The sequence below is a fragment of the Pleurodeles waltl genome, chromosome 3_1, assembly GCF_031143425.1.
Source record: "Pleurodeles waltl isolate 20211129_DDA chromosome 3_1, aPleWal1.hap1.20221129, whole genome shotgun sequence".
NCBI classification, from domain to species: Eukaryota; Metazoa; Chordata; class Amphibia; order Caudata; family Salamandridae; genus Pleurodeles; species Pleurodeles waltl.
In genome coordinates this window covers 956,204,062-956,215,359 of record NC_090440.1, presented here as the reverse complement: position 1 = coordinate 956,215,359, position 11,298 = coordinate 956,204,062, and the positions used below count along the sequence as shown (strand labels likewise).

The 11,298-nt window shown below is 42.7% G+C and overlaps 1 protein-coding gene across 1 annotated transcript in view; it reads left to right on the top strand.

Annotated features, from left to right (window-relative positions):
* Positions 1 to 266: 266 nt before the first annotated feature.
* Positions 267 to 11,298, top strand: part of SF3A3 (splicing factor 3a subunit 3) — a 242,053-nt gene continuing 231,021 nt past the window's right edge. The window contains exons 1-3 of the mRNA XM_069223970.1: positions 267 to 507; positions 961 to 1,216; positions 9,378 to 9,425. Coding sequence (XP_069080071.1) covers positions 1,121 to 1,216; positions 9,378 to 9,425 — 144 coding nt within the window. The 5' untranslated portion in view covers positions 267 to 507; positions 961 to 1,120. The remainder of the gene's footprint in view (positions 508 to 960; positions 1,217 to 9,377; positions 9,426 to 11,298) is intronic.

Below are 11,298 nucleotides of genomic sequence, written 5' to 3'. Positions count from 1 at the left end.
GTAGTCTATTAAATGTTTTTGTTTTACTTTGAATCTGCTGGTTAATAAAAAGTGAAGAAAGAACTGCATAATCCTCGCCTCCGGTCCTGATATAGAATTAAGAAAAATTACTTAACTGGCTGCAAGCAGCAAGAAAAGAGGGCTGTTCGCAGTCCAGTTATGTCATAATACCATACATTGATGTTCATTGGTTATTGTATATGGACAACAAATTGTTTCCCATTGGCTGGTTTTCTCTACGCCCATGGGATTTGTAGTTTTTCTTCACTTGCTGCTGTTTTATTAAAGCATAATAGGAGCCTCCGGTCTTGTCATAAAATTCTTAAGGCGAATGCTAGAATTTTTTTTATTACAGGCATTGCAGAGGAGTTTATACTACTATAGGATTCATCTGAGGGTTGGAGCTGGTGGTCTTCATGATTCGTTTCCTGTGTCGGGATTGGGTAACTTTCCTTATAGCTGATGACTGGGTCGAGGACAAGAGAACTAGATTAATGACGATTACCTGTAAGTAATCGGGCAGTACTATTTATTTACTGTATAATATTAGCTAAATATCTAACACTGTTTTCATTAAAAGTTTTTACGTAGGTATTTTTGAATTTTCATATTGCCATGAAACAAATCCCTCACGTTTTTCAAACAAAAATGAACCTTCAAAGAAACTACGGGGCGTTATTCTTTGATTTGAAGATTTTATTCTGCAATGCTCGGAAAGCTGAAAGTGAATGGCGTCATTGATACTTTATGTCTGGAGGCTTATTTGTACTTTACCGCATAAAACCGACACTTTCGAACCACAAAAATTATATTTTTTATGCTATGTTCCCGCGAGGCTTTAAATGAAATGAAATGAAAGTCTGTGCACTTAAAGATGGTCGACGTGTTGGACAAGCTATATGAGATGTCCGCCTCTTCTGCTGGCTGATTAGTCCCTTTTCTGTATTTATCACCTCACAGGAAGACTGGAACGTTGGGCTGATAGGTGCACGCAATTCGGACGGATTGGAGCTACGGCTTCCGGTAGCGGGTCGACGCGGTGGAAGGACTGTAACGATCGCTTCCGGAGAACTGTGGACTAGTACTGTTTGGTTTCGGTCTACATTCTCCGGGTACCGTGATGGAGACCATCCTGGAACAACAGCGGCGCTACCATGAGGAGCGGGAGCGGCTGAGCGACGTAATGACGAAGGAAATGATGATCAAGAAGAGCACGGTAAAGGGGGGCAGGAAAGAGTCTAGTAAGGTGCAAAGGAAAATGTCTTGATGGTTGGTCTCTGCTCGACAGAGTAGTTTGGTAAAGTGACTACAGTGAGGCTGTAACATGGAAGGGTCATACTCATTGCACGTTATTTGAAGCTGCCACGTGAGTCCAAGTTTTGTCAACAGTCGTTTGTATGTTGTCCATATGCTCCCAGTTTTCATACAGAGTTTGAAACTACATATCCCAAAATGTAAAGTATTGCTGCAAAATTGGTACTCCACTACATGGTGCCATTGACTGCTATGGTCTTGTGCTAGACTGGTTACGGTATGGTGGGCAACTGTGGATTCTTTAGGTTTGGTGGTCACTTGTTTTCTTACTGAGCCCCTTATCACTGGAACAGCCACCCTCGCCGCATTCGATCTTGTGCTGATTTTGGCAGGTTTAAAAATATTATTTGAAACTTGGCTCTTCTGAAATGTAGTCTTTCCTTTGTTCCGCGTAGCTCCTAGGTACTGTTTTGGGAGTGAGTCGTTTGCGCTATATAAGCTTTTTTAGCATAACATTATGTGGTCTACTTGATGTTACTTATCTAATGGAAGCACGCACTCAAGATTAAAGATACTTAAGATTAATGGTAGAGATACCGTAACTCGGAGTTTCATTCTGCTGAATTCTGTGAAGCTGCATATAAACTCTTTGAGCTTCTGCGGAGTTCTGCCAACGGGTGGGAAATATGCACGTTGGACTGTTCATGCTGCAATTTAGCACCAGTTGTGCAAGCAGCACTACAAAATCCACACACATGGTACCATGCGGTGTGCAAGAGCTCTCTGCCATTCGAGTAGAAAATCTATTCAAGCTGCAGCATATCTACCCAAGAAGCAGCTGACTGACCGCACATCACTCGCGTTACAAAATCACACTATGGGATGCCAAATCTGGCCTGCACTTGCATTTCTGGAGCCTTGTTGGAATAAATTCCGTCATGCAGCAATTAGCAGAATTTGGCCAGAAGTCTGCATTACTAGAGTGAAGTAGAGTCACCAAAGTCTGTCAGTTCTGCAGGCAGAATACAATATTCCATTCACCTCATATTAATGAGTTAATGCTGTGAGCAATGAATATCTTTCTTTCCGGAATATGCATTTTTAAATAAACCTTATGACTGCCTGCATTCTGAAGTTTACCTTCACTGCAGTGCCTAAATCACTGGACCCTGTAGAGTTGTACATGTCAATTTTGAGGGTGGCCGTATGTGTTTTGGCCAAGAAGTTATGGATGGACTACCCCCGTGTTCCTTGTAATGCCAGTTTACCACTGGTGACGTAGGTATTCTTAGTAAAGGTGCCCAAGAGCAGTTATGATGATCACAGGTCAGTTACTGTACTAGCATTTTCAAATAGTGTGTTGCTCTTCACACTGTGGCTTCACTGCACCACAAATTAGCGTCAAGTGTGACCACAAACCTTCTCGCAGCCATCTCAACTGTGAAATAGTGGCGCCAGTGCTCCAGTGCCTGCCACTGTGACCTATGAGCCCAGGGTTTAAAACTTACAGCCTCCAGCATGCCTAAAGCAAGGCAGGGATGCTTTCACCAGACTGTTGCTGCAGAGACACTGGAGCAGAGCCGCTTCAGAACCTGTGGCTGTGCTGCCCAGGCTCTGCTGTTAAAGTGCAAGGCATCAGCTGGCAGGCATCGCCCAATGATTGTGCACTACAACCCAGCACCTCCAAAGTGTGCACAGTGTGCGTCACAGAACACATCTCCTAACTAAAAGGATCACAGTATCACACACTGCCAGTTTCCACCTGCTGAGATGGTTCTGGACCTTTTGTGTTTGCGCAGATGCAGTGCACTGGAAACAATAAGAATAGTTTACCAACAGTTTTCAGCATACAATGGTTAAGTAGTTTTTGTCAGTATTATATACTTATAGGCTTCATCACAAATACTGCATGAGAGCAGGTACAAATCAAAAGTAAGGCAGGAGTTTCTGGCACTCCCAAGATTCATATATCTATAGATTAGTGAGAACTAACCTGTGATCAAGCACTTAGTCTTGTCTCTCATTCTTAAACTGGAATCTGGAGGAAGCCTTTGTAGGGGTGGTGCGGAGAGCCGAAGAGGAATTATCGTATTGGACATGAAAATGATGGAAATGTCGACAGAGTCAGGATCACAGGAGCAGCATGGAGGCTTGGGCTGAGGAAGATTAGCTGGAGGATTTCGGCCGACTCAGAAAGTGAGTGCAGGGATAACGCTTGCTCAGGACCAGAACAAGGCCAAGCACATAGTCCAGTTTCGGGTGCGGTTCAAATACTCAATGTGTGTGGCCAATTCCTGAAAGGGACGTGTCTCACATGGGAGACAGGAAGGTTCCAAATGGGCCACGAGAGAGAACATGTGTCTGCGTAATGTTTTTTACTTTTACTGAAAGGAGGTGCAAATGACTGTTGAAGCCAATAAACCATTGGAAGTGGAACCGATAAACATTAGCAGGTTGAATCAATTAACATTAGCAAGTGGAGTCAGTAGGCCATGGCATTTGTAGCCAATAAACCTGGAAACGTGTTTCTCCTTCACAAGTGACAGGCCATGGGCCCTGCTTGAAGTCTGTCCTGGTGTCGCATGAGGCCATAAAGTGCCACAGGAGAAATGCAACATGAACCCTGTGCGCCAGACCCACAGTACAGAGGGTGCAAGAGGGGGGTTGTGGCACACAGGGGATCAGCCCTGATTATGCACTGCACGTGGCACTCAGAAAAGGAGAGCCATGCAGTGCACTGCACATTTCACCAGCCACTACAATGTTATGAATGCTGCCATCTGCTGTACAAGAAAAGTGCCAATGTAACCAGGAAAAGACTTCACAATGAATTCCATGAGCTGTTTAAAGGAATTGGATGCCTTTAAAAAAAGAAAGTACAGCTCCAGATCATTCTCTCCCTCCCTCAAGGGCATACACACCGAGGTATCCTCAAAGATAACCCATGATAAGGTTGGTGGAGTATAAAGCAGACTCAAGCCAAGTGTCCAAACCGATCAGACTTCTTTGTTATTGCCTGACAGTCTGCCAAGCTTATAGGCTGCTTCTTATATTATATACATGTGCACACCTAGTGGAACTCCATACTGTTCTAGCCTTTATATTTGGGAACTTCAATTCTGCCACTGGGGGAGAATCCTCTGAGCCAGGAGCGAGCAGTAACACAATACTGTAAGAAAGCAGGCATAGCAGTCTGAGTACACCAGTGCACTGTTTCACTCCCTAACCTGCCCTCTCCCCAAAAACATCCCTCTCCCTTGTTCGACTCCGTGCCAAAGCCTGCGTGACACAGTTGCCATGAATCAGTATGCCAGGAGGGACAGTTGTAGTAAAGACTGCAGTGCGGTAAGAGCTGAAGCCTTGCATGGCAAGTGTGCAGACACCCTGTATGCTAGGAGGGGCCGCCAGGAGTACTTGTGCTGTGTTGATTGGGTAGGAGACCATAAACTGTGAGCAGTGGTTACTTGTAGGTCACCAGGAGCAGTGAGGACTGAGCTTACTTCAAGACTCTGTATGCTTTACTCCTTCCGGAGCGGGAATTACTTGTTTGGGGCCTACCAGCCCTAGGGAGACTCTCTGCTGAAAGTGCTGTAGCGCTAAGTCCCTTTTAACAGGACTTCAAGTGGACTCCTGTTCGACATTCCCTGAATGTGGCCAACAGTGAATGGGGAATAACTTCTATCACAGTGTGATGAGAGTGGGACAGAGAATCACCATTGAAACACAAGAGCCCCATCCTCAAGGTCAAATGTGTTATTGGTTGTGAGTGTCATATTCTTCATTTGAATGAGTAAAGTTAGAAATAAATTATTTCTCTTTTCTATAAAAAAAAAATTAGCCCTTGGCTGGGCATAGATTTATTGTTGCTGCTGTGTGCTCTTTAAGTTGTGCGACATTGCCCGCTAATCTGTATTCATACCTCCATCTCAGATGGAAGCCTTGGACTTATTGTGCAGCCTACCACTGAGAGTAAAGTACATAAGGCCTACTTGGCTTAGTTGCTCAGGATCCACAGTAGGCCAAGTAGCCTGTGTATGCCCTGAGGCCCTGTGAAAGGGGTTCAGGCAGCAAAAATCTCAGATCTGAAGCATATTTTTGTGGTAGAGGACAGTCGCACCACCTATTAAGTTATGCCTTTAAAGAGCACTACTGACTGTTTTTGTGACTATAGTACTCATTTTGTTTTTGTCAAGAGTCGGATTTCATTCAACTGAATATGAAGTGAACTGCCACTTCATCCCATTGTACCGTTCCATCACCAGGAGGCTGGGGGGGCCGAGTGTCAACAAAATCTTGAAAAGCATGATGAGCATTATAGACTCGTTTTTAATGAGGAAGTCTGAAATCGTTTCTGCTGTCTTTGACCCCCCCCCCCACAAAACTAGATTTGTGACCCAAACCGCCCTCACTCCCCTCCCCCCACCACCTGACTTTGGTGTGAAAGGGCTGGAAGGGGAAACCTGAGGTTTCCCAAATATGAAATGGAAGTGGGTAGGTATGTGCAGGGCCTTTGTCTTCTTTTTAAATGCTAATTGCACTGCAAAATTAGAAACTAAGGATGCCTATCCTATTCCTTGCTCTAACAAGCTAATCAGTCATTTGTAAGCAGCTCATGTAGCTAAGGGGGAAAACTGGATTCTTAACACCAGAGGGTCTGTACAAATTCACAATATGCCCTGGTCACATTCCAGAGACTGGTGAAAGTGTTGTCTGGTTTAGAGGCATTGCTTGTCAGATACCTGGATCTCACAGCCCTTCGGATGTTGACTTACTTTAGAGGGCCAAAGCAACCAAAAAGTACCAGATGGGTGAGTTGTCTGTTTTCTGCTTTGGGCCCCAAATGGGTAGTGGAAATATTAAACATCTGAGATCAAAAGTCCTTTTTGTACTGGACTGAGGTCCCCACAACCTAGAATCAGTCACGATATATACTAGGTCATACTAGATACTACAGAACATTTCTGGCCTACTGCGGGATCATAGTTGCCCAGTCATCCGACCCCACTACCACCTGCCACCCCATTCTGGGCAGATCATATCTAAAAAAAAAAAAAAAAAAAAAAAGTAGCCAAATAAAGTCAACTGGTTGGAGTATAATAAGCCCTTTGAAGCCTTGAGGGAAGGCTGTCTTTGTACAGGCCAATATGATGCTTCATACAAGGAATTTCGACCTGCCTTGGCTCAATTCATTGAGTAGGACAAGAAGCGTTTGTTCTTTATCAGTTACAGAGAGATCTGGGGTGGAATTGATAAGCAGTGCTAGTTTGTGGGCCAGACAACCCGTAAGCCCCTCATGTGGAAAGCTATGAAGGGTGTAAACCACAAGCTTCTTCTACAGTCTGTTTCTCTGCAAAGGCTGGACCTCACATTCCCTGCTGAGGCAGGAGCATCTCATGTGATCATAGACTGCCTTTTAGAGATGTTGCCAGCCATGTGACCAAAAGTGCCCCCCTGCCTCAAAGTGACTCTATAGTAGTTAGTTCTATGAGGCTTATGCAGTTGAGACAGCATTTCTAGATGTTAATTTGAGAAGATGTGATTCCCTACAGTTTCTTGCCATTGACGTATGTATTCCTCAACTGCGTTTGACAGTCTGTGATTTGACTGGTAATTCTCTGCCCTTTAGCTATGGCTGTTTGTATGTTCCTCCCTCTTTTGTCGACAGATAAGTCACCCCATTTGAACCCCTAACTTGAATGTACATGCCCGCTTCTCTTAGATTATGAGTGGCTGACGGTGTTGGCAGCAGTATGATTTATTTCTGGGACTGGAAGGATTCTCCCTTTTCCCTATAAAGTGGTCTTTTGCCATGCTTGTGTGCTCATGTTTGTCTGTAACTCTGTGAATGTTAGGATCCATTTGGACACCACATGCATGTCTATGCATGATGGTGAATGTATTGTTGACTGCTTTTGTCCACTATGGGACCGACAGCCTTCTTGTCTCTATGCTATGGAGACTCTCTTTGAGGTTAGTCTTATCTGTTGACCTGGGGAAATCAACAGTCCCATTCCTTTTGTTTAGTGTAGGTGTGCTCCGCTTTAGTCAAACACTTTCTTTCTTGCAGGTAGTCGCCTGGCAATGGGGTCTTCTCTTGGAGTTTTGGCAGGGTCCAAACCACCATCTACACAGGGGGGAATTAGTGAAGTCTTTGGATCTGTTGTGTGAAACCGATGAAGATGTGATCCAGTGGGTGCCATTAATACAGTAGTTGAGATAATGGACAATCCTGACTGCAATCAGCAATATTAGAGATATGGCCCTTAATGTTTGCTACATCATGGGGACCTCTTAGTGAGGTTTACTCTTTGCTACATTTGCTTCTCTTGGAAAAAGTGGCAAGGCTAGTTGGGAACTTAAGTGATCTTGAAAACTGAAACTGTGTGCATAGATTTGCAGCACTCTAAAATGCTGCTATTGTCTTTTTCTTGATGGGACCCTTGTTATGTGGGTTGTTGGATTTGAGGCAAGAGGAATTTATTCTTAAAAGTACAGCTTCAGCATTTGGGTCTTTAGCATACAGAGTTGTTCATTAGTGAACTCTGAGCCAGAAATCACTGACACAGACTTCCAGACATAGCCAAACAAGCATGCTATAGTGTATTCTTTGCATGGCATCTCTGTCCTGTTGTGTGTAACTTTGTCAATGTTGTAGTAAACTAGAAAAGTCCTTAAGTTCTCATATTTACCCGAGTGAAAACCCCAATGCTAACATTGGCCATACGACCAATATTACAGAAAACCCATCGTGTGTTCAGACTTTGATGGAAATATTTGAATGTGTATTGTTGGCACATAATAAGCTAATAGCTTCTGGGTTTTCATTTTAAATCATGTTTGTAGGCCTTCTATTATTTTTAATTCATAATAAGCGTTAGCCTTCATGGAGGTGATGGCTCTGACTTCCCATTCAGTTTAATTTACTGTTTCATGCAGTTTCCAAGTGTCAAACTACTACCTCTTGCTAGAGCACGTGCTTATTTCTCTAAACCTGGAGACAAAGTTATAAAAGGGTTACAAGCACAGATTTAAGCTGTGGAGAACTACTGTGGGATAACTTGCTTGAAGATCAGCACAAGGAAATCAAAGTTAATATTTTGTATCAGTTACCTAATGTGTCTAAAGAAATCTGTATGGGGGAGAAAATTCCAAGGAAGGTGGGTATCTTTCCCATACCTCGGTATAATCCTGTCAGGCAATATAAGTTAGAAAGAAGCAATAATATGGCAGCTGAGAAATTGGAAGCATTGTTCCATGCCATGCTCACTGAAACACATTTTCACACAAATCTATAAAGTGTCTGAACTCTAGTTTCCCTTATTGAAAGGGAGAGCCAGGAAGAAAATAATTTTTTTGACAATTGTGATGACACAGTGAGACTGATGGGGCAGTCAGAAGTATTTGACAAAAGGAGAAAAATCAATTCGTTGGCTGAATAAAATGCATTCAGTAGCGGAGTGCCAAGTCCTCCCACAAGAGGTTAATTGTTTTACTGCTCTTGAGCCCCAACTAATGTACAGTGTGGGAGGGGAAGAGAGTAGGATCCGATTTTCTTAAAATCCCTCAAGAGTAAACTAATACTTCTCATCTAAGCCCTATTTGCGTGAGTTAAGAAAAGAACAGCTTCCAATTTGTACCATTTAAAGGAGAGGAGAGCAGGGAAATTGTCCCTATTGTAAGTTTTTGTTTTGACACTTTTTCCAACTCCATTTTCATCATGATTGTTCTCAATGTTTGTTTTTTAAACCTTTTAATGAGTGTGCGTGTTTCACCTATGCGAAAGGCCTATATGGTGAAAGTACTTAAATAACGTTTATCAATTTGTCTTTCAAAAAATTACCTGGAGAGTCGACAACCTAAAGAGATTCTGTTCTCTAATTGGATTGCATTAGTACTGTTTGTCCTAATAGTATCCAATCAGGATACTGTCCAGTAACCACTTATTACCCACCAATAGAGAGAGAGCGACCTAATTTGTAAATTGAGAGAAAAATCTGAGAATTTTCTGGGTTTTTAATCACTCTGGTTTGGTAATGTTAAATGTGTGTGTGTGTATACATATATAATGCCAAAAATAACCGTGTCAATAGATTTTATGTTTATTTTCCTTTTTCCTTTCATAGTTACGAGACCAGATCAACTCTGACCACCGTACAAGGACAATGTTAGATGTAAGTATTTTTTTTTCTTCTGTGTATTCTCAAAAACGTATGATCGTTATGCTGATTAATTTTGAGAAGGAACAACGGTCCCACAAGTGGATAATTTTTGGTCCAGTAAAACACAGATACACAATGGAATCTATGTAAAATTTCCAAATGGACAATGTACTGCATTTATTGACCTTAAAACAGCAATTAGTGGGAAAGTTGGGCATCAAGTGAAATGTAATAATAATGAGCAACCTAGGGTTATATACACTAACAGGGTGACAGTAGTTAGATACCCATTCTCATAAAGACTCAATTGAAAGAGTTACAGAAAAATGAGTCCGAGTACTCCAGTCGATGGCGCTTCAATCCCTCGACACACTTTCGGGATCATCATCAGGACAACAACTGTGCCTACCCTAAATAAGAAACGAAAAAGGGAAGAAACAAAGCAAGAGAGAAAAGAGGAGTAGATAGAAGGGAAATAAATGGCTTGCATTAGTAACCTGGTATTTGTGTAATCACATATTTTCTAAACCAGACATGAGCTTAATTTGGTGACATGTGAAACGGCCTCAATTGGGAGGGTAAGAGATGGCCAACAAAGGTGCCACTAAAGTGAATTGCTTATGATGACAAACAGATGTGACCAAAGCATGCAAGGGCTAGTGATGACATGCAAGTATGGGTCCACAGGTATTACAGGAAAACACAGTTAAAATCATTTAAAGAAACCAGTGTCAAATGTGTAGATAGACAACGGGAAAACGACTGGTCAGAGTCATCGGATTCCAAGCAACAACTCAATTCATGTGGGGGAAAAAAAAAACTACGGAGAACAAGTGGCCGAGTGTGTGACTGTGTATTCCAAATTTCCACATACAAAGGGGACAAACTATTACTGCTGACCTGCAAGGGACCATTATGCAATATTGTAGGAAACACGCTCGTGAATACAGTGCGTCAATTATTTATGGCGAGCCAAACCAACATAGGTAGCCTGAAATGACCGGTAGCAGCAGGTAACCATGAGCTCTTGTACAAACCAAGGTGCTAGTTCAATGCTAATCACAAAGTGGGTCACCAGGGGGTGGATTTCATGTTCCAAGTATTGATAATTAATTATAATTACCCCTAAAGTGTATATCTGCTTGCAGGGCCTAAAAAACCAAGTAATTACGATGTTAAGAATCACAAAACTATCCGATTGAAATCCCAAGGCATAAACCTGTCATGGTGGTGTACCGGAATAGGACAACCGTGATCCCGGATGCAGAGTACCAGAACAGCTGGAGCTAAAATTAGCGTGCCGCTGCTTCCAGAAGCCAGCTCTGGAAGCGAATTGGAACCCCAGATGTTAAAAGGAATATTCATGCATGCGTGGAAGGAACCAAGGTGTAATGGTAGCCCAAGCTTGGAAATACGGCGACCATTACAGAATGGAGAAATTCCCGGACAGTGAATGTATATGGCAATGCCACTGCAACCGAGTGCAGCATGCCGGGACAGGCATAAGGTCTATGCGATAAACGGAGAGTGGTGCATTAAAGGTTTGGTGCAAGCCGTTTATTTTCCTTCTGTTCCCTCCCCTTTTCTTTTCTCTCTTGCTTTGTTTCTTCCCTTTTTAGTTTTTTAGTTAAGGTAGGCATCTGGTTACCTTGGCAGTAACCATCGTTCCTCAGGCACAGTTGTTCCCCTGATGATGATCCTGACACTGTGTTGAGAGATCGAGTAACCCAACTAATTTTTCTGTATTTCTTTCAAGGGAGTTTTTATGAGTATGGGTACGTAACTACTGTGACCCTATTATTGTAAATACCTCTGTCACTGATGAATGCCTGAGTGTTAACCAAATCTTGTTGTGCCAGGTAGAATTTTCTCATTGTTATTATTA